Genomic DNA, 21,656 nt, shown 5'->3' on the forward strand with positions numbered 1-21,656 from the left:
TTCTTTTTAAATCACGCTGCACGACATTACCACCACCACCACCATCTCATCATCATCATCAGGGACTGCATGCACGCTAATTTCAGTTGTTAGGAACGCAGTTCCACGCCACTTTACTGCAACTGCCGCTAGCTAAAGTACGTACAAGCCTACTTAGATATACGAGCACTAGCAAAGGAAGGACTTTTAAACCTAAATCTCTAGAATCATGTCGTCTTATCTCTCTCTTTCTCTCTCTCTCTCATTTGTCTTTCATTTGTCGCTAGGTCCTAGACAGGGTCGATCCTTTATTTTTTGAGTCTTTTCCGCTGTACAAGAAATAATGACGTCCCCCCTCCCCCCTTCCCCGTATCAGACACGCAGCTTACCCTTTAGGAGAACTGGGCGCTGCGTACTCTCGTCGAGTGACAAGCTTGCCTAGACGACTAACCCAATATTGCATTTCGTCTTGCGAGTTTGCCTTGATCAGAACTGCACCCCCCAAAAAAGTAAACCCTAAGTGGTCTTCATGGTCTCCCCCCAAAACAAACCTGTATTCTCGTGCAGTTCATCAAGACCACCAAAAGGAAACTAATCAATAAATAAATTAGAAACATTATGTCCCCCTCCCCCCGGAAACTGACCGGATTATTGCCGCCGTCTTTTCTTGGAGTCGGCACTTTACTGCTAGGTGGAGTGTAGCCAATCTATAAAAAGAAACGATGGTAGTGACGTCATGCGCAGTGGGGGCGGGTCCACGTACGAGAAAAACGACGGAGAGTTCTTTGGCGGGTACGCGCGACACAATGGGATCGCCTGCGCGCGCTACGCGAACCTTCTGCAATTGACTAGAATGAAAAAAAGAATCGTCATTATAATGCATCATATACTCCTAGGATCTTATTTATACCCAAAATCAACGATCATCTGAGGAGGAGCGCCAAATGATTTTTCTTCTTCCTTGTCGTAGAATAGAATTTTATGCGCCTCAGGATCGACTTTGATGTACTGAAAGCAGACACAAAGATTAAAACTATTTATTGATCTATGTATTTATTTACCTGATCTTTCCATCCGTGTTTTCTGTTGTACTTGGCGTTTTTCGGGATTTGCATATTTCCCTCAAGCTTTTGCTCTTTACATATAACAAGTATCTCTTATAAGAGTGCTCCCTCTCGCATACATGTATGTCTTTACCTTTCTGCAGACCAAATTCGGAGCCTCCCTCTTGCAAGGAAACGAGCTGCTTTAATTTGTCAATTTCCACTTCTCGCTTCTCCAATTCGTCCTGCAGAAACCGCCAAAATGAATATTGTGCAAAATTAGAAAAAAACACGCGATATACCTGAAGACCAAACCTCTGCTGTTGTTCTTCAGTAACTTGCTATAAAATAAATAGAAAAAATTCGCGGATTAGCATGACCCAATGAGGACAACTTACGGATTGAATTTCAGAAAGATCCATTTGATATTTTGACACCATCTTAGCATACTTGTCTCGTTCCTATAGAAACAAAGATAGACTATAATGTCTACGTCATCTTTCTTTCTCTCTAGCGCGCGCACCTTTTGGAGTTCCCCTTTCATTTTTCTCAATTCGACTTCTTTCTTGCGCAAATTCACCGACGATTGGACTTTCAACGATTGCGGTCCTTTTTGAAGCATGACACTCGCCAACTTGTTCACAGCCGAATCTTTCAATTTCTTCTCCAAATCCAAGAGTTTTGTCGTCGCTTCAAGACGTTGTTCAACTTCGTCCAATTTCAACTGCACATCCTCATATCCTAAAGACGGCGCCTTTAATTAACTCAAAAAAAGATTAATAATTAAATAATCACGTGATTGAAGATCTTTCATCTGCTCGCTCTTTCTCTGCAAATGTTGCAACTTTTCCTCAGCCTGTGTGTATAATATATAATAATAAATATAACTCTATATATACACACTTGTAGCAATAGAGATCGATTGTCTTGCATCTCAATCCGATGTCTCTGCATATTCTCTTGCAATTCGAGTTCAATCATCATCTTTTCTCTCTCCAATTCCGATTGCTATATAGGGTTGAAGGGAAAAAAGATATGTCAACCATAAAATTAATATTAATATATTATTAATGTTACTTTTGACTCGGCAACGTTCATTGCTCGATGAGAATTTTCCACCGAAGCATCGGCCATTTCGAGTTGCAAGGCAAGAGTATCCCTAAAACAAAGAAAATAGCACGTGACAGAGCAACGACGAAAGTCACGTAGATTAATATCAACTTTTCTGTCTGCAAACGATTGAGTGTGCATCTCATTTCGTTGAGAGATCGTTCTAACTGTTCGGCTTTTTCTTTCTGCTCAACAAACTGACTCTTCGCTTTAGCCTGTAAAAATTTAATTTTATATGATTAATTAAATTATTTAATTAATTAATTAATTACGGAAGCAATGATTTCGGCGTCAAATCTCTCCTGGAGTTCTCTCTGCTGCATTCCTTCAGCTCGACTAGCTCTGTAACAAATACATTACATAATTAATTAATTAATTAATTAATAGATGAATACCGTTTCAATGAAATCATCTCTTTCTGCATTTTATCAAAGTCCTCCTTGACACTAGTAGTTATCTAGAATATATATATATATAAAGGTTAATTAATTAATTTTTCTTTTTCTTTTTTGACCATCTCCAAATCCTCGTTTCTTCTCGTCAACTCCTCGATCACTCCTTCCTGTTGTCTTGTCTCTATTCGCGTTGCTTCAAGTCTTCTCACCAATTCTTCGACTTCTTCGTTGGCCGCCGATAATTCCTCTTCAACGCGCTTCAAACCGTTCTGCGCATGTTGCAAATCGACGGTTTTTTCTTCGACTTCCTGTCCCGCTTGAAGTGCTCTCTCTTCGAATCGCTTTCGCTTTTCCGTTTCGTCTTGAAGCAGCACTTTGAGAGCTAAAAATAAATATATAAATAAATAACGTACGTACGTATGGTGGATTTAATTACTGACTTGCAATTTCTTCGTCTCCTCCTCCACTTGCGCGAAACGATTTCTTGTGTCTCGCCGCCTTTTCGCTGCTATACTCTTGTTCCATTTGATCGAGTTTCTGCTGCAACATTTTCAATTCGTGTTCCTTCTTCCGACTCAGCTAATGTAAAAAATCAATACTAACTAACTAACCCTAATATCCATTAGCCTACTTTTTCTGATTCTTTCATATTCTTCTCCATTTTCTTTTTCGATTCGCTAACCGACTTTTCTAGACTCTCAACTTTCTGCTGCAAACATTTGACTTGAGCTGGAAAAAAAACAGAATGACGTCAACGCTACACTATGACGTCATCATTACAATTCAATTTGGAATTTGAATCCATTAGTGTTCCGTTCTTATTTCGTTCGCTTTCCAAAGATCTTTTCGTTTCGTCCACGTGACTATTTAATCGTCTCTAATGATGAAAAAAAGATGATATTTATTTATTGATTTATTTATCATCTTTATTGGGACTTTGTCTGATTCCAATTGTTTTATGGCGTCTTCTAATTCGTGAATTTGATTTTCCAATTTCGTCATTTTGCTCTCAGATTTTCGCAAATCCAACGCCACTTTTTCCTTCTCTTCTTCTCGAACTTTGACAGATCGTTGCATATCATCAAACTTGAATTCAACATTATTTACTAACGGAAATCAATAACCGAATAGCTCTAAATATCAATACTTTCTTCTGCATTGACGAATGAGTTTTCTGAAGATTTTTCAACGTCGTTTCGCTTTCCGTTTTCGCCGCAACAGCCGCATCCGTCTTCTTTTTCAATTCAATCATCTGAGCCTCTTGCTAAAAATAAAAAAAAGATCAATACTAATATTATTAATAATTTTAATTATATACCTTTTCTTTCAATTGTTTCTCTGTATCATACTTCTTTTGAAGCTAAAAAAATATACGTGTTACCATGACGATTTTTTTGACGTTTGTTTGCTAACCTCCCGTATTTTCGTTTCTGATACTCGTGACGTAATCAAATCTCTTTCGACGCTTAATTTTTCGTCTTCTAATTTTTTGACCATCGCTTTGGACGTTTTCACTTCCTTAGTCAGCCGATTGTTCTCCGCTCGAAGTTCCCTAAAGAAGAAGAAGAAGAAGAAGGAGAATGAAATCTTTACGTGTTAGGAGTTATATAATTTTACTTTTCTATGGATTCTAATTCGTTTTTGAGTTTTTCTGCATCTTGGACATTGACGTCAGATCCCTAAAAATAGATGATGAGAAATCCCCATGATGCAACTTGTATATGAATTACTTACAGTAGTCCTCTTTCCCGCTGCGGGAGAGTAATCTCGAAAAAGGCTAATTTAATAAAGAAAATGCAGTCAGTCAGTCAGTCACGTGACGCGACGTGACGTCTACCCCCTAACCTATCAGTTCTAGAAAATGTGAAGCCAATGAACGGAAGATGATTTCCAGCAAAAGTCTATTATTATTATTATTATTAATTAATTGATCCGATATTATAGTAAACTCACTCTTGGAACGCTAAACGTTTCTCTCTTTGATTTGTCGTCCTCGTCCGGAGGATCAAAGTTTCCCGTATCTGTTTCATCTTTCAAGTCGGGAATCCACGGAGCCGTTGCTAAGGAAACAAATTGCGCATGCGCACAAGCAACTTTGTTTGTTTACCTTGCCGAATTGTATCAAAAGTCCACAAATCATTTTCAAAAAATGAATGATTTTTGATTTCATCGACTCCATGGCAACCAAGTCGTTCTTCCCTAATAATTAAATAATTAGATAAGGGTGTGTATGTGCGCATGCGCGCGCGTACCTTTCACGAATCAATGACGATATTATTCCTTTAGCAGAGGCTTTAATATCAACGCCATCGGGAAACGTCAAAACCGTCTTGTGATTCATGATTTTTCCTATAAATAATTAAAGAATAATAATAATAATAATAATATTAACCCCCAGACATACCATAAGTCTCTACAAGTGACTCAGCAAAAAAGGGCGTGTCACCTTGACATAAACAATATTAGTTATTAATCATTTATCAACTAAACTATTTCTTATATACCAACTAGCATTTCGTATATAAAAATGCCTAGCGACCACCAATCGCATTCCTTTCCATAGACACCTTCGCCACCTTGAGATCTCAAAACCTATGGTCAAGAAAATAAATAAATAAATAAATAAATAAATAAATAAATAAATAGTGAATCATACTTCCGGTGAAATATAATCCGGGGTACCAACCGCCGTCTCGGACCTCACTTCTCCATTCTTCATATATAAAATATTTAATTTTAATAATCAATAATTCTACCTATTGATTGTGTGACCTCATCAAGTTTGACACATGTTCCAAAATCGGCTAATTTGAGATGTCCTTTGGCATCGAGAAGCATATTATCCGGTTTGACGTCACGATGAACGTAGCCAAGTGTGTGTATAGCATCAAGAGCAAGAACGACTTCAGCTGTATAGAATTGAGCCCACTTGTGTGGAACATCATACTGACTCATCAAATTAACCAAATCACCACCTTACATAAGATTAAGAAAAAATCAATAATCATATTAATACTATATACCTGGCATGAATTCCATGACCATATAGAGTTGATGTTGGTCTTGAAAGGCGTAATGTAGCTGAACAATCCAGGGACTGCTAGCGTGCGCCATGATGTCACGTTCTTCCCAAAAAAACGCCGAATCCGATCGTTTGATCTAGACAACGTCATTATTAATTTTTATTATTATTATTGACGCGACGTCATACCATTTCGTATTTGCTCAAAGTTTTCATCGCGTACACATTTTTTGTCGATTTTTCGCGAACCTTCGAGATAATTCAATTATATAAATTAAATTGAGAATTTAGTTTTACCAATTGAACTTCGCCAAACGCTCCTCTTCCTATCAATTTAATGACGTCAAAATCGTCCGATTTGAGTCGCGATTGATAAATCTTTCGAACGGGCTCTTCATCTAAGAAAGAAAGAAAAAAATTCCCTAGGGGGGGTCCCCTTTGAGGAAGAGACTATGGAGGGGAGACTTGCAACAAAAGAATGACGATGAAAGGTGCGCGCGCGACCCCCGAGGCCCGGGCCCCCCACTGGGCCCCCCGGGCCCCCAATCATCTTAACTATCATCTTACAGCGAGTTAGAAAATTTTCTACGTTCTTGTTCCGGCGAAGGCTCGGAAGATTGCAGTCTACGACAAGCGCCGCTACCGAGTCCTAACGAGAAAGAGAAAGAGAAGGCGAGCCTTATTTCGTCGCCGTTCAAACTCTTTTTTCCTTTTTTCCTAACGAACCAGAAGACTGTCGGCGAAGAGAGGCGATTTCGAGTCGGTGACTAAGTGTTCTAGTTCCAATCGGCGGCTCTCCATGCTTCACGTTGCAAGACGACGGCGAGAAGCGACGTTCTACGACATTTGCCTCTTCACTTTACTGTAGGGGCCATATTGCCTCCGGGATAGTAATCCGATACTTTGATACGATACGCCCGGATAACGTATACTCTACTCTCTACTTAGTCTTCCTCTTCGATGTTTTCGCCTTTTCTCAACTTGGCAATCGTCTTAAATAGAAAAGAATTTATTCCCGCGGGGTTCTAAATGGGGGGGAATCGTGTATGTCTACCGCTTTGAGTCGAGCAATTTCTTTATTGTCCGCATTCTTCTGTGCATCATTCGTAATCAATTTAACTCTCGACGCATATCTAGTAATTAATTAATTAATTAAATTAATTAATTAAAAAATTGGACTCACGTCAATGAGATGACGGTTTCATCGCAATTGTAATCAGCCGGAGAAATATTGACAAACATAAGAGTTTTAGCATTTCCACCTTAAATCGATTAATTTGATTAATTAATTAACTAATAGACATCTATAATCGATCGCGTTTACCAAGAGAGTCTTGCATCAGCATAGTCAATTTATTATTCCTATACGGAATAAAGGACTGTTCACTTGACAATGCCGATATGACGTCACCAAGAGCAGATAAACTTTTATTGATTGATTGAGCTTCCTAGTGGGGGGAGAGAGAGACAAACTCGATCTATGTAATAATTCTTTACTACTAACTCTAAGCTGTTCGGCAGTCGCTCCTGTCTTTGCCGCTCGTTCTGAGCCAGCCAAATCAACGAGACTCAGTTTTCCTTTGAGCACTTGCCCATTGCTCAGATTCGTACTTTCGACGATCACAGCAAAGACGAGATGCGATCGCGAACTCTCAGCATTCATTTCTAAGCGCGTATAGATGATTAGAAACGTCTATTGACTGTTAATTAATTACTCGTTGATGCGACGTGACGATTCTGTGAGCCCGCTTCAAATAGGTCAAATAATTCTTGCGTTGAATTAACTGATTTCATCACTGAGCCTTGCACAAATACCATTCCCTAGAGAAATTAAATAATTCATATACTATTCCTTCGTTGTCGTCCAACGACCTTTTTGTCTTTTTTGATGTCGAGTTTTGGCGCTTAACAAATCAAACGCGTTAAGGAAAGAGACAAGTGAATCATTCATTATTCATTAATTAATTAATTAAAAGAGGATATTTCTTTTTTGGCTTCCGAAAATAAATCAATAAGTTGATCGTTGTACAGCTCAAGCATGTAGCAAGAAACAGAAAAGGAAAACTTAGAACTAGGGGGAGGGTACGGTGGTATATGGAGTTAAAAAATTAATAATAATTTTAAACAAGAGAGCACCTGTTTTCCTTCATAACGTCAAAGAGTTGCTTCATGGCTCTTGGAGCAACTCCCCTTATAGGAGAATCCATGGACAATTCTCCAACCATTGTATACGTTTTTCCAGATCCTGTCTGCCCGTATGCAAAAATGCAAACATTGTAGCCATCAACGGCTGACTGTATCAAACGCTACATAAAAATCTCACATAATAAACTAATTACTATTTTTTCTAATTTTTTACACTTGTATCTTCGTAAACAAATTCCTGACCGTGTTCCGGTGCAAAAACCGAATCGAATTGAAACTCTTTGACGCCACGTGGAGTATCAACAACTATACTATACTCATCCGGGGAAGAAATCACCAAATGATTTCCCTAAGACGTAATGAATATGGAGATCTATTAATTAATAATCTTCAAACTCCTTACCCTCTCCTTCTCACTTCGACTAAGAGGTCGAGCCCTGCAAAATACTCGAATCTTACCCTTCATATCTTCGACCATATTATAGTATTTCTTTCTTAGAACCTATGACGACGTTTTTGATATTTTTTCGCGTTTTTTCTCAACGTACTCTTTCGCTGTTATAATTTTCTGTTAGAGTCCTTTTTTCCGCTTCCAGTGCAGCCACTTGTTTCGTCAAATCTTTCGCTTTTTCAACGTAATCGAGTCCCTCCTTCAATCTCGCTCGTAATAATTCATTAAAATAAGCTTTTTTCTAAATACTTTGGCTGCTACTCCTAGTTTTTCATTTTCTGATTTGAGTTGTTTTCTCTCTTCATCCGCTTTCTTAAACTCCTAAACCAATAAATAATATCTATCTATCATATATATACTTCTTATTGAAAAATTGCCTTTTTCAATTCTTTGAGTTCGTCTTCAGCCGACGCCAAAGCCGTCTCCTTTTTCTCCAAATTCCTCTTTGAATATTCCAACAATTTGGCCAATTCTAAAAGCAAAAATTACATAGATCATATGCATAAATTAAAAATGCACCTTTAAGTTCCTTCTCTTGTTTCTTGATCACTTTTTTCTATGAGAACAAGTATGGAAAAAAACAAGAGGAGATAATGATATCTTAATTAATACATCTTCAGCTGAAGATCCGCCGCCACTTGCGGCTTTCGCTGCCTTCAATTCCTTCTCCAACGCTTTGACCTTCGACGCATCCTCTTGGACTTTTACGCGCAAACTTTTCAACTCAGACTGCAATTTCTCAACGTCCTTATCTTTATCTTTAGTAACCTAACAAAACGCTCTAAAAGACACGCAATAAAACGACTTCTTACCCCTCCTTTTGACGTCACAGGAACGACTTTTTGCGATGGATGACTCTCCAACGCCCGAATCTAAATATTTTAATTAGCAAAGCTTTAATTTTGAATAATTTCCTACCTTATCTTCAAGTTCTTTAATGACTTTGGAATGTTCTTTGACTAGTTTCTTCTCCTTCAAAGACGCCACTTTCAATGCTTTCTCTCTTTCTTCGCGAGCCCTTGCAACAGACTCCTACGCAAAAAAATCAATAGTAATTATTTAAATTTTATTTCGTATTTACTTGTAATTCTTTTCCCCGCTTCGTTTCTTGATCCAAAAGGCGAGTTTGGCTCTCGATTCGACTCTCCAATTCGGCGCATTTTGTTTGCAATTCAAGAGCTACACTCACTTTCTCATCTCTCACAGACTCAGCCTCATTCTAAATAAAAATACAAGAATAAAAAAGGAAAATAAATCTTTCGTTTTTCCTTACACATCTCTGAATATATTTTTTAATTTCTGCGGCCGTGTCAACGTCCATTTTTGATAATTTTTCCTCCTCCATTTCCTCCACGATTTTTTTCAAATCCTCAACAATTTTCTCCTTTGAAGACACGTCTTCTTGAAGAGCTTTCAACTGTCCTCTATACGTTGCTTCCATTGCTTCCTTTTCTCCCGATTTTCCCTCTTTTAAACGCTCAATTTCAAACCGCAAATTCTCAATCAAATCATCACGCGACTTTAATTCAATTTTCATTGCTTCTATCTCCTCCTCATCTCCTCTCCCTTCTTGCAATTCCAAAATTTGAGCCTCTAATTGCGCAATTCTTTCGCTGCTATCCTGCGTCTCTATAGCAACCGCTCCTTCATCTTTGAGTGCAAATAACGTCGCCTCTTTCTTTTCAAGTCGATTTTGAACTATTTCAAGATCTTTTTCAAATTCCTCCAAGGCTAATTTTCCTTCTTCTTCCGGTGGTTCTTCCTCTCCTTCATATCTTTCTTTCCACTGAAGCATCTTCTCTTCTAAATCTCGTTTCTCCCGCATCAATTCCTCTTTTTCCGTCTTAACGGTTTCAATTCTTTCTTCAGCCGTTTTTCCTTCAATGACGCTCTCAAGACGAGTCTCCAAAGCGAGACACTTTGCTTCCAAAGCAGCATTCTCCTAAAAAAACAACATAGAGACCTATTACTATTGATCCACGCTACCGTTTTAAGTGATTCCACCAGGGAAGTATCTCTAGAGACAAAGATATATAAGAAAGGGCTTCTTTTTTGCTTTTATCTTGCTTTTCTGGCTGTGGCGTTGTTGATAGTGATCTCACTTCTTGTCGTAATCCTTCTACTTCAGCATCGCGTTCTTTTCTCTCCTTTGACATGCGCTCAACTTCACTCTCTTTCTCCTGTTTCAATTCCGCCACCAATTTCTCGTGTTCTGCAACTAGAGCGGCTAATGATTGCTCATTTTCCGATCTAACAGCAGCAACGCTCTTCTCCTGTTCCTCCAAAAGACTAGCAATTTCTAAAGAATATTACATCTACGTGTTGTGGCCAATCAATCTATGACGTCTTCAAACGTTGTTTTTTCGCTGCCTTTTCCTTGTCCAACTCCTCTATCAATTTACTAACAGTTTCTTTCTAGAATAAACTCTACTTTTAGATAGACTTTTTTTTAATTAATTTGTTTCTGACCTGCTGTGTTTCTACATGCAAAACGGTTGCTTTGCTCTCTCTCAAAATATCTCGTTTTTCCTGAATCAAAGCCTGGTTTCTCTCCCTCAAACTCTGCACGTGTACTTTTTAGATAATATATAGAATTTCTGATTTGATTTTTTCACTTCTATGACTCTTTCAAAGTAGTTTGATTTTTTGTCGAGTTCACTTTGCTGCAATTGTATCACTTGACGAAATGTACCCACTTTGTTTGCATACTGTTTCCTCAAATCCAACACAAATGTATCAAAATGAGATTGAGTATCATTCTCAATCGCTTTGAATTCATTCGTCATTTCAGAAACTATAGCAACGTGAGTTTCGCGCATAGATTTAACATCAATAAGAACCTAAAAAATATTAGTACGGTAAATAATTATTATGTCTTTTTCTCACTCGCGCAATGGCTTGCTTTGCATGACGATAGGGAATATAGGCTTGTTGTTCTCCCTTCAATTCGGGTGGAGCTAAAATACTTGGAGTGCTATCTGACTGGAATGTTTTTGTACCAGCCCCAGAAGAAGTATCTACACTCAAAATTATATAATTCTACATACCTAGTATTATGTAAATTATTACCAAGAGATTCGTTTCCCACAGAAAGACGACGATCTGCTTCCGCTTCGGAGACAAGAATGACCGTACTCGCGAAACTCTCTGAACGCGCACGTGGTCCGCGATTCGCCGAGAAAAGACTGGAATGAGACGTTCGACGCGACTCAGACACCGTGGCCCACGCTTCTAAAAAATAATCCTTATAATAAAGCTTGATTTTCCTATGAAAGTCATGTGACCTCGACTTCCACCCGTTTCTCTCAATTTTTCCAATTCTGAAACGCGAATTTGACGTTCCTCTTCCGACGTTATGGGAACGACACGATTTCCGCGCGGACGACTACTTCCGGGTCGTGATGATGATGAAGTTTCCGTTCGCTCTTCGGCTTCTGGCGTCGTTTCATTGCTCCCTTCTACGTCATTCGTTGATATTTCTTCGTTCGCCTTCTCTTTTTCGTCTAAATTGAGCGAATCGTTGTCGAGGTCCGTTTCGTCTTCCGACGATGCTCCAATAAATGATTCCGATGCTTCGTCGACTACGCAAGTGCGTTCGAATTCAATTTGACGTCGTTTTTCTTCGTTTTTACCTTCGCCCCAATGCACTTCGCGTCGATATTCGTCCGCTTCGGCTTTTTCGATCTCGTCCGATGACGTCGGACGCACGCGATTGCGTTTTCGTGTCGATATCATGGCGAAAGGCGATTCTATGTACGTGTTCGTATCTCCGGGAAACGATCACCAACATACGGGCCTTCCGCCTCCTGCCCTCCGTTAGAAAAAACAAGTGTTATCATACAAAAATACTAGGTTACCTCTCTCTAAACATCAACAGTTCGCGTTCGAGATGTCGATCCTTCGCTCTGATTTCCCTCGCCGCCGCCGCCGCCATTGCCCCCCCGTAACCGTGGTGATACAAATATATCCGGGAGGTGGAAAACGTCTTTTTCTGCTCTTGATGACGTAATCAACGCTTGAAATGGAGGCGAGGGCGGAGCAACGATACGTGGCAATTCTTTAGAACGCTGTTTTTCTTTGTCACGTGATTCACGCGAGGCTTTCCAATTCAAGAGAAATTGTCTAGACAATTCGCTCACTTCGCGCCCATCAAGCATGACTATAGATATCAATAACTCAATGACGTCAACTTGATGAGTTTACCTACTAGTATGTACCTAAAGATTGGGTTGCTACAATGATACGTTCTCGATACTTTGCCTCGTGACAAATGGGATTATGTGTCAATTCCAGACGCCACAATAGTTTCATCCGGGACAAACTTTGTGTAGCACTCTAGTAGAGAGACAACGTCATTCATCCATGACAACACACATACATACGTAGAAAATGCTACCACAGTACCTTCATATCTGCAATTTTATTATTGGATGCCAGTAATTGCATCAAGTTGCCAAGACAACTAAACTCACTCAAACTATCCATACAATTTCCACTTACATTCAAAACACAGAGTGAAGACTAACATCAAAAAATGAAATTACTAATACTAATACTAATAATTAGAGGAACCTTTAGAGATGCCAAAGTCCTTGGATCAAAAAGAAGTTTTTCTCCAACAGGAAGATGTTGATTTTCAACGTGAAGTTCCCTCAAATCCGGAACCTGTTCCAGTCCCTCGACGACCGTGATAAAATTCCCACCCAAATACCTTCATTTCAGAAAGAAAAAATAGAACGGCGCGCGCGCGCTAACAGAACGCGAAAACCTCACAATTTGGTCAATTTTTTAAGCGCCGATACATTTTCGATGCGAGCTATTCGATTATTTTGTAGATAGAGATGCGTGAGATTCGTCAAAGACGACAAATTGTCGATTTTTCGTATGGCGTTGTCGTACAAATAAAGTACGGCCAAATTGCGACACATTTGCAAATTATCCTAACTCGTCGACTTAAGAAACAATCTCACGCGTTCGCGATTCGCTCACGAGCTCATCGATGCCTTTTTCTTGGAGATAAAGATGCGTTATGCGTCGGAGATAATCCGGCAGCGATTCGTCGCGTTTTCGGCGCGTGTGACTCGGCAATCGCGATAAAAGATCACTCGTTATCTTCATTTGACACGTCGCGATCGATTTCGGATGGAAACAGAGAGAAGCCTGTTGATTAGCGCGTAACGACGACGACAAAGCGCGCGCTAAATAAATGTAGGAACACGTGCGAGTCATTAATTTTCTACTCTTAGACCGGATCTGGATCGCTTTTCTTGTGATGCTTGTGTTTCTTGTGCTTGTGCTCTTTATGCTCTTTGTGTTTGGCTTTCTTATGCTTCTTCTTTTCTATTGATGAATCGATTGCTTTTGAAGGAAAAGGCGAGCTAAGATCCACGCCCCCTCCAACTGGAAAATTTTCCAAAGGTGGAAGCGTTTGGGAAACAACAGATGATGATGCCGCCGCTGCCGCCGCCGCCGCCGCCGCCGCCGCAGAATCAATGGCTTTCTTTTTCGACTCTTCACTGCCAAACGCTTCTGCGTGTTTTCTCTTCTTATGCTTATGCTTGTGGGACTTTGTTTTTGTTGGCGTCGAAGCTGGGATATCTAAACCGGTGACGACGGCTGCGGCGGCTGCGGCGGCGACAACAGGCTCCTTTTTCGGTATCTTCAACTGACTAGAAGATGGAGGAGGAGGAAGAGAAGGTGAAGGCTATGCAAACTCCCCTTCAACGTCATAAATCCAGCAGCGTTTTTTCATATATATACCTTAGGAATGCTACTAGTAGTAGGCACTTGTGCTGGAGGCTCGGCGGTCTTCCTTGACAGCTAGAAACATCAAATATTCCTTTGGTAATACCCGTGCCAGCAGCTCGTTTTACTTCGATCGACGGTTTCCGTGTTATAGCTTGTCTCGATAGATCAATGACGACTCCAAGCTAAGAAATACGTGCAATTTCTATTCGCTACGATAATTCCGAGTTCTTACTCCTTGAGGTAAACAGCTTGGTGTTATTTTTCCATACAAGACCGTGTACAATTCCATGGCAGCGATTCGCAAGCGCAAGTCTCCCTCTGACCCAATTCTACGTCACGCAATCCTTTCAAATAGCCCCGAATTCTTTTAATTAATATCTTACGTCATAATTGACCATAGTTTTTCGACAACAGCTGGTGTATTTTTACTGTTTTCTCCTTTACGTGCAAAGGGCGGATGATCGATAAGAGCTTGAAGAACCCGATATTTCAATCCAGCTTCAGACGTGCTCCTAATAAAATTCAACAGCCAAAGCAAATCAGACTCGTCTTTCGCATCTAAATCGATGCGTTTCACGAAAAAAATCGTATTATTTTTTCTTCTAAGCGCACCTTTCGCGAAATCGACGAGCGAATAAAATGCCGCCATTCTGACGTCATCGCACAACCCCTCTCTACGTAAAGCGACGCGCTAGTAGAAAAAATGACGTCACAAGTTCCAACCTAGCGTATTGGCGAAATATGGAAGCATCGGACGGAAGGTGGCCGTATTTTTGAAGTCGTCGAAGCGCGTGGAGACAACTTAGAATTCAAAATTCCTATCTCGCGTAATCGCTTATCTTTTCATACGTACCTCACGGTAATCTCTTGTTTATACGACGGCAAGAGCTTGTCTAAATTCAAATAGTGAACTACTTCTGAGATGACTGTCTGAACGCGAAGGACTTCGGACGCAATAGCCGCGCTACTGATAGTTCTAAAGTCACAGTGTCGCTATAAGGAAAGAAAAGATAAACGCTCGTCTTTTTCCTACTGTCTTGCCCCTTGAACAGCCAAGGCTGGATTGACAGTAAGAGAGAGGGCTTCGATTAGGGAACTCAAGTAGGAACTATCAGAAAACTGCGCCACCCACACAAAGTAGATAGATAGAGGAGATTCTATAGTTTTCTTCTACCTTGTTGACGCGATTTTCATTATAGAGGATGAGTTGGCACAGAAAATCGACGACACCTTGAGGAGTTTGCTTCTGAGCGTCTCGCACTTTAGCAAGAGCGAGAGGAAATGCCTAGGCGAGTTCTCTTAGACGTACGTGCGCTTCAGAATGCTTACCTTTTGAACAAAATAGGCGGAGAAGTCGGAGAAATCATTCAAGCGAACGATAGTGGGAAACGAATGAGATCCAAAGAGAGAATTGTGAAGTTTCGTCATTAGAGTGTACGAACCCGAAGGAAACTCGAATAAACACTAAAAAAACGCTCATCACTTTAGAGAATTTTCACGTGAATTCTTCACCTTAGCTAAACATTCAACTGCTTCCATTCTAACTCGATAATAACACCTTCCATCTCTAATTACATCCTGAAGATAAGTTTTCGCTCCTTCAGATGGATATCGTCCAAGAGCGGCGACAGCCTGAACCGAACTATGAGGAGGAATCGTTTCTCTATACTTTCAGACTCTTTTACGTCTAATTGGGAAACTACGTCGCGTTCGTATTTCATTTGTAATTGCCACATGAAGTCGGGCTGCTCCATCTCAACTTGACGAAGCCAATGCATTTCGGGATCGATTCTCACCCAAAGAACAGGAGAATCCGTACTAAATTAATTAAATTCTACCTTTACGTAGTTCTCTCCCACACAAGTCCCCCCCTACTCTGTCCTAGATAAATCCATATCGATTTCGTCACCAGTTTGCAAGGGAATTTTCTTCTTTTTATTCCTGATAGCGTATAGAGGGAAAAAGCTAGCCAGGTTTTCTTCTCACAAATACCTTCGACTCTTTGAATGACAAGTAATGTCGTGCTTGGACACCGTTTCTTCTACTTGTATCACGTGCTTAAAAGAGCCGTCTAATTCTTGAATGCAAACGGTGAGAGGCCCCTGCGTTGTGTGACCCTACGTAGAATTTTAATCAGACGACAAATTTATTTCTTACCACAAATTTTTTCGAGCCAGTTGGCATGTCTTGCTTTAATTCCAACTCTACGATATTTCGCTTGCGATTGAAAACGAATTTTCCGCAGAGACGTGCGCACCCACTACGAAACCTTTACAGCCCCAAAATTAAGAAAAAAACACATACAAACATAAATAAACAAACTCCAACAAAGAAAGGATACACCCACTGCTCAAGAAACACCTGCATATCTTTACCAGAAACAGTGGAAAGAATCTTGATAAACTATACGTAGAAAATGAGAGTGAATATGAAGGAGTTTGTCTCTCTGACTGACCCCTTGGGTCGACAGCAAAAGACGCCCCCACGTATTCGCTGTAAACGGTTGCACAGCTGCAGCCGAAGCCAATGAAAGCAACTTATTAAAAACCTAATTCGCCGCCAATGAACCGAACCCTACGTAGTAAAATCAAGGGGACCCTTCTCTCTCTTACCTGAAGCAAAAAATCGCGACCAATCTGAACTTCAAGCAATCTCATCACTAGATGAGCTTTTATGGAAAGCGCAGCGAAATTTCTCAATAGAGTCGTATTAGGATTAGGCGTTCGCGAGAGACTATTCGACGAAGCGAGAGCGGAAACGTGTAAAGGCGGAAGACCGTGTTCTCTCTCGACGCGACACAGTGTATCCATTTCCTCTTTGAGCCAATAGCGATACTCATTCGTTCCAAAAGCCTTTTGAATGTTGAGACCATAAAGATAGCCGGATATTCCCGATACAAGCCACCAATCGTTCCTGCACGCTTTTAGTAAAAACCCCGCGGTATTTTACACACAAACGTACCATGATTTCCAACCAATGTAGCACGTAAAATATTGCTGAGTAAGAGTGTGTGCCAAAACGCGTCGAGTTGCAATGGCTTGATCTATATAACGAGAAGAATGAAGAAGGTATGTGCTGCAATAGAAATATTAGAAAGAAAAGTCCACTTTCTCTATATTATTAAAATAAGACCACCTTAGAAGTGTGAGTGTCGCGTAGCTTTGCACTTCGGCGTAGCTCTGATCAATGAAGACTTGCTTGTAGGACGAGTACGGAAACTTGGTGCTTAATAAGTCTTCTATATGACCGAATGCCTGAGAAAAAGCGAACTAAGAAAGAACGAGACAATCGCTCATAAGATACCTCCTTAAAAAACTGAATTGTGTCTTTTAGAAGACCAATGAGGCCAGGCAAGCAAAAATGAGTGATTTCGGAAAAGGCTGGATTGGGATAAATCTCAAAAGGACTGCCAAAAATTAAACTAAGACGAGATAATGCATAAAACCTACCCTATAGCCCAGCCAATGTGAGGAGCTGCTGTGGGAATAGTCATTTCATAATAATACGTTTTCTTTTTATCGCTCTCCGACAAAACCTGTAGCAAATGGAATTAGCCCCGGATTCTACGCGTCTTCTTCGTCTCACCGTTTCAATCAGGTCTCCTGAACTAACAACTACCATGGACTCGTCCACAGTGAACTGCAAAGTCCACGTACACAACTCAAAAACGGAATCGACGCAAGGAAAACATAATCTTAACAAAAAAAAGACTCTAATACTATAGCCTAATCATTTCCCCTTCTTCCTCCACCTTGCACTATTTCCGTAGCAGCTTGTGAACATGTGAGCAGCTCTCTATTGCGAAAAATGTCTCAGAAAAATTACATTTTGCTGGATTACCGAAGCGAAACTTCCCTCGCCTTTGGGAACAACAAAATGAATTCCGCTAGACGAATCGCTATCTACGTCAAAATCGAGTCGAACTTTGAAAGGCGACCGCTCTGAAATCTCAAATCAGAAATTAAAAATTTTAAAGTTGGATTAATTTGCCTTGGATTGCTGGAAGAAATTCGTGGGGAATATGAATAATTAATTCGCCTCGACCGCCCAGTTCTGGATCTACAGTTCCAAGGCCCTGTTTGAGGGCAGATGAGAAATATTCGAAATTTCGTCTTCGAGAAAATATTTAGATAGAAAAATAATGTAAAAACGTCTATGAGTTACTTCTGCGATTGGAGCGGTACAACGCAATCTAAAGTCGTTCCAAATTCGCATGCGGCGTCCGCTTCGCGATCGTCAATTGATATGCGAGCCCTGGTTATACGTGCAGACACGAATTAAGGAGAAAAACAGATGGTGCAGTGCTAAGAAACGGCCACAGACAAACGGATATGTGTCGAGTGAAAATTCAGTCCTATAGACTGCAATTTCGACGTCGACGGTTGAATGGAGAGTTCAACGAAGCCCTATAGAATAGAAACGCTGCATAAAAGTGCTTGTATGACGATTTGGGAGCGTTTTACGGCGATCGCTTTGCGCTGGAAGCTGACGTGCGTTATTGCAAGTTTCTGATGGCTCGTATAAAGAACGTGCAGGTTAGATAGAAATACGAAGAAGGTGAGCGCGTGAAACTTATAATTTGAAGGAGCGTTCTCGGTGTTTCGATCCCATCGCCGATTTTTCCAGTACGGGAATACACCTACGTCACTAAAGTGCGCGCGCATTGTCAAGTTACGCAATGTTCTGCTACGTCGTGAAAAATGACGCTAAATCACGGCGAATATTTCGTCGAGTGTCTCGAAACGCCACTGGAAATGGTGTTGAGCCACTCGCTGACGATATTATCTTTTTCGCGAAGCACGAGGACGAAATATTAGGCGTAGCGTCACTGCGCATGTCAGAGGAACGGTGGGATGCGGAAGAAGAGTGCGCTCATGTACTTCCCTTCCTTTTTATCGATCCTCGGGAGCAGAGAAAAGGCTACGGATCGCAATTACTTCGCTTTGTGGAAAATTATGCGTGGACGCGATCGTGCTTGCCAATAAAATTGGAGAGCGCTCAAAATGCGGTTGAATTTTTTTCACGATACGGTTACGTTGCAGTTGGCAGTCCCATTGATTGTATCTGCCCTAGTTCGCCTCAGTTTCGAACGCTTCAGAAAATGGTCAAAGAAGTTCAAACCGTCTAAAGAAAACATATTCAAACAATAGTTTAAATTTGGTGTTTTGCCTTTATCGTACTTTACTGTTGTCACGTGTCTCGGTACTTTCTACCACGTGAATCCGGGAATGAATCCTGGCTCAAAGGGGAAGCTAAAATTAATAAATAAAAAATTGACGGTCTGATCACATGAACGTTACATACCATGCGACAGCGGCAACAGCGTTCCTCAAACGCTAGGGTCGCAGCGTGACTGTGCTCATTCTTTGCTCGCGTTAATTAGCGCTGAACAAAGAGGTCTGCCGAAAATGCAAAACTAACGCGAGCTGCGTCATGCAACCTGCAGCGACTAACGCGAGCTGCGCCATACAACTTGCAGCATTATCACGGACACCGAAAACCCCGATAAAAAAGCAGCAAAAAATACAAACAAAACATAGAACAACTTCTCTCTTCTTTCTTCCTTTGCCTCTGCTGCCTGAAAAAAATTCAAACAGAAAAGCCACACTACGAAAATGACTCAAAACAATCACCTTGTACTGCCAGAGAAAACTCTCATTGCCAGTCACACGAGAACCTAAATAAGACCTGTTATTAAAAACACTACAGTTTTTTAGATTAAAAGTTTAAGTCCTTAATTAAAATTTTTTTCTACTGTAATAACCCTAAATTACCTGAGGATCCATTGACCTAAATACAAGATATTCCTAAATTCTAATCAACCTAAATTACCTCGTAATCCATTGGCCTAGAAAACTCCCCATTTAATAAATTAATTAATCAAAACCTAGAGTACCTCACAATCCATTGACCTAGAAAAATCCTATATTCTAATCAAAACCTAGATTACCTCCAAATCCATTGACCTAGATAATTATCCTATATTCTAATCAACCTAGATTACCTCACAAAATCCATTGTCAATGGTCAAAGTGGTCAACGGGCTCTAAACGGGGGGTGGCGGCTGTCAGATAAGCACGTCTGTTCAGTCTAACTCTAAACTAGGAAACGCCCTACCTACTGACAGCCGCCCTATACCCTATCTAGGAGGCGGTAGGACCCCTATCGTACATGTTTACATTCTAACGTAGTTATGCAGCACGGATGCAACCTAGATGGTCCATTACATTACGCTTTTTGTTTTGTACCCTTAGGCTCTCTGCCGCATACATATCAGAATACTGATGTTTGTTTTCATTTTTGATTTCATTTAACATTACGATTTTTTGAGAAGCTTTCGTTATTAAAATTTGATGATATTTATTTACTGAGGACGTGTACATGCACATTGGGTCAAAAACGATTAATATTTGTACGACGTACATGCGAGTGTGATATAAAAGAGCAAGCTTCATGCTGTGATGCCACTGCGCCACACTCCAAACCCTCCCTCCCACCCCCTAGGTCGCAGTCAGTGTACATGTTCCGTCTGGCCCAGAGAGGGAACAGTGGCAAAACGTGCAATTCACTTGATGTATAGCGGCAAAGAGCTCTCCGCCCTTATGGGTATGCCTACTCCACATGGGGGCCCGTACTACGGTACAAACCTCAATCTTCTGCCTCGTCTGTAGTGCCAGGCCATGTTTGCTATGGCCGATCCTCCTTTCATCCACTTCCCATCCTCCATCCTTGCACGTCGACGTCGCAAGCAGCTAGGCTTCTTTTCAATCACTGACACATGACCTTGGGTCATAAGAATAATATTAATTTTAAAAATATATTAATCAATACTGATTAGTACCTAATAGCGTGGGCGGGGCGACTTGTGTAAGATGAGCGTTGCCATTTGCCCGGATCAATATGATCAAACCTAAAGAATCTCATTAATATTAAGAATACATGAATAAATACTGATACAGACCAGATGATGGGTGTGGCGATTTTGTCAAGTGGGCGTGACGACTTGCCCATGCTTGTCTGACAGCTGTTCTCCTATGACGGATTAGACGCTTTAAATTACAACGATCGCATATATTCGCGCATGGCTTACGTTTCGTTGCGTCGCTCACTCGACGATCCAGCCTTGCGCGGCTTCGAAGAGGGGGGGAGCGCCGTCGCTTTTCTACGAAAAAAAAGCGGATATCGATCGGAACGGAAGCCGCGCGCGCGGATGCTTACCGGCGAGCGGAGGCGCCGCGCGTCGCGCTCCCTTGACTGCACGCCATCGCGCACCATCGCGCGACGATCTGTGAAAAAACGCTCGATCTCGCCGAAAAATGGACTCGTAGACGTACCTGCGTGCCGATCGCGTGTCGCTGGAGTCGTTTCCGCCGGGCGCAATCCTTCGCGAAGGATCGCAAGGGTTTCCTGCGGAAGTAGGCGTCATGAATGAAATTGGGATTTGTTCGCGCTTACCGGGAGGCTCCGTAAATCCCGCATTTGATCGTCGAAGGCCCGCCGCGAGGCGGAATGCCTTTTTTCTCGGCCGCCCGGCGAAAAACGACGAACGAACGCGACCGCGAAGCAGACGTGCGTCTGCTTCAGAGAAATGTCGGGCCGAGACTGACTGAAAACCGGCGAACCGCCCCTCCAATTTACCCGGATTTTGACACCTCGCGTTGGCGGGAACCAACCAAAAGTCTCCTTTATTTATAGCTACATGAGTAACCATCACGAGTTGTCTTGCGCAATTTCAATAAGCCATTGTTGCCTAATTAAAGTCG

General features: G+C 41.1%; 5 protein-coding genes across 6 annotated transcripts; all 5 read right to left on the reverse strand.

The window, feature by feature from the left end:
- Positions 1–34: 34 nt before the first annotated feature.
- Positions 35–6,417, reverse strand: LOC136197271 (rho-associated protein kinase 2-like). 2 transcript variants are annotated; one of them, XM_065987000.1, is made up of 40 exons: positions 6,276–6,417; positions 6,117–6,198; positions 5,847–5,947; positions 5,739–5,798; positions 5,551–5,686; positions 5,300–5,502; positions 5,184–5,240; positions 5,032–5,119; positions 4,932–4,973; positions 4,780–4,876; positions 4,635–4,726; positions 4,481–4,587; positions 4,373–4,428; positions 4,262–4,304; positions 4,145–4,206; positions 3,941–4,079; positions 3,846–3,887; positions 3,675–3,791; positions 3,464–3,613; positions 3,308–3,404; positions 3,159–3,256; positions 2,968–3,106; positions 2,647–2,909; positions 2,528–2,589; positions 2,405–2,474; positions 2,244–2,347; positions 2,100–2,181; positions 1,926–2,030; positions 1,818–1,878; positions 1,546–1,763; positions 1,421–1,483; positions 1,325–1,363; positions 1,177–1,267; positions 1,041–1,114; positions 890–987; positions 743–827; positions 624–686; positions 531–570; positions 369–471; positions 35–308 (listed from the first exon to the last, which is right to left on the reverse strand). In XM_065987000.1, the coding sequence occupies exons 1-40, from the start codon at positions 6,348–6,350 to the stop codon at positions 263–265; spliced, it is 3,750 nt and encodes a 1,249-aa protein (XP_065843072.1). In that variant the 5' UTR covers positions 6,351–6,417; the 3' UTR covers positions 35–262. The 2 variants fall into 2 exon arrangements, with proteins under 2 accessions (XP_065843072.1, XP_065843073.1); XM_065987001.1 differs by lacking the exons at positions 3,159–3,256; positions 3,308–3,404.
- Positions 6,418–6,437: 20 nt separating this feature from the next.
- LOC136197270 (uncharacterized) lies at positions 6,438–11,913 on the reverse strand. The gene is made up of 29 exons (XM_065986999.1): positions 11,778–11,913; positions 11,430–11,726; positions 11,215–11,376; positions 11,032–11,162; positions 10,761–10,985; positions 10,615–10,707; positions 10,500–10,560; positions 10,213–10,444; positions 10,132–10,162; positions 9,419–10,087; positions 9,227–9,364; positions 9,064–9,177; positions 8,958–9,017; positions 8,758–8,913; positions 8,665–8,701; positions 8,523–8,617; positions 8,395–8,466; positions 8,243–8,344; positions 8,098–8,196; positions 7,909–8,043; positions 7,686–7,855; positions 7,533–7,620; positions 7,422–7,454; positions 7,265–7,370; positions 7,054–7,214; positions 6,874–6,997; positions 6,733–6,811; positions 6,604–6,682; positions 6,438–6,541 (listed from the first exon to the last, which is right to left on the reverse strand). The coding sequence occupies exons 1-29, from the start codon at positions 11,878–11,880 to the stop codon at positions 6,494–6,496; spliced, it is 3,900 nt and encodes a 1,299-aa protein (XP_065843071.1). The 5' UTR covers positions 11,881–11,913; the 3' UTR covers positions 6,438–6,493.
- A 12-nt stretch (positions 11,914–11,925) lies between these two features.
- Positions 11,926–13,374, reverse strand: LOC136197277 (protein phosphatase 1 regulatory subunit 42-like). The gene is made up of 6 exons (XM_065987006.1): positions 13,135–13,374; positions 12,919–13,085; positions 12,718–12,856; positions 12,550–12,666; positions 12,363–12,480; positions 11,926–12,304 (listed from the first exon to the last, which is right to left on the reverse strand). Exons 1-6 carry the CDS (start codon positions 13,372–13,374, stop codon positions 12,009–12,011), a joined length of 1,077 nt encoding a protein of 358 aa, XP_065843078.1. The 3' UTR covers positions 11,926–12,008.
- Positions 13,293–20,318, reverse strand: LOC136197272 (transcription initiation factor TFIID subunit 2-like). Its single transcript, XM_065987002.1, has 34 exons — positions 19,198–20,318; positions 19,063–19,145; positions 18,873–19,017; positions 18,470–18,813; positions 18,357–18,411; positions 18,227–18,299; positions 18,058–18,157; positions 17,884–18,005; positions 17,734–17,834; positions 17,645–17,688; positions 17,479–17,587; positions 17,343–17,428; positions 17,197–17,299; positions 17,029–17,147; positions 16,855–16,968; positions 16,506–16,806; positions 16,349–16,441; positions 16,235–16,296; positions 16,051–16,162; positions 15,886–15,995; positions 15,769–15,834; positions 15,579–15,711; positions 15,406–15,525; positions 15,223–15,357; positions 15,068–15,178; positions 14,927–15,012; positions 14,747–14,869; positions 14,617–14,694; positions 14,506–14,567; positions 14,277–14,451; positions 14,126–14,222; positions 14,019–14,075; positions 13,906–13,965; positions 13,293–13,849 (listed from the first exon to the last, which is right to left on the reverse strand). Exons 4-34 carry the CDS (start codon positions 18,502–18,504, stop codon positions 13,388–13,390), a joined length of 3,504 nt encoding a protein of 1,167 aa, XP_065843074.1. The 5' UTR covers positions 18,505–18,813; positions 18,873–19,017; positions 19,063–19,145; positions 19,198–20,318; the 3' UTR covers positions 13,293–13,387.
- Positions 20,319–20,402: 84 nt separating this feature from the next.
- On the reverse strand, positions 20,403–21,471 carry LOC136197146 (uncharacterized). Its single transcript, XM_065986865.1, has 7 exons — positions 21,349–21,471; positions 21,228–21,300; positions 21,112–21,179; positions 20,984–21,055; positions 20,855–20,925; positions 20,735–20,803; positions 20,403–20,676 (listed from the first exon to the last, which is right to left on the reverse strand). The coding sequence occupies exons 3-7, from the start codon at positions 21,156–21,158 to the stop codon at positions 20,528–20,530; spliced, it is 408 nt and encodes a 135-aa protein (XP_065842937.1). The 5' UTR covers positions 21,159–21,179; positions 21,228–21,300; positions 21,349–21,471; the 3' UTR covers positions 20,403–20,527.
- Between the last annotated feature and the right edge of the window lie 185 nt (positions 21,472–21,656).

Source organism: Oscarella lobularis, chromosome 17 (assembly GCF_947507565.1).
Source record: "Oscarella lobularis chromosome 17, ooOscLobu1.1, whole genome shotgun sequence".
Taxonomy (NCBI): domain Eukaryota; kingdom Metazoa; phylum Porifera; class Homoscleromorpha; order Homosclerophorida; family Oscarellidae; genus Oscarella; species Oscarella lobularis.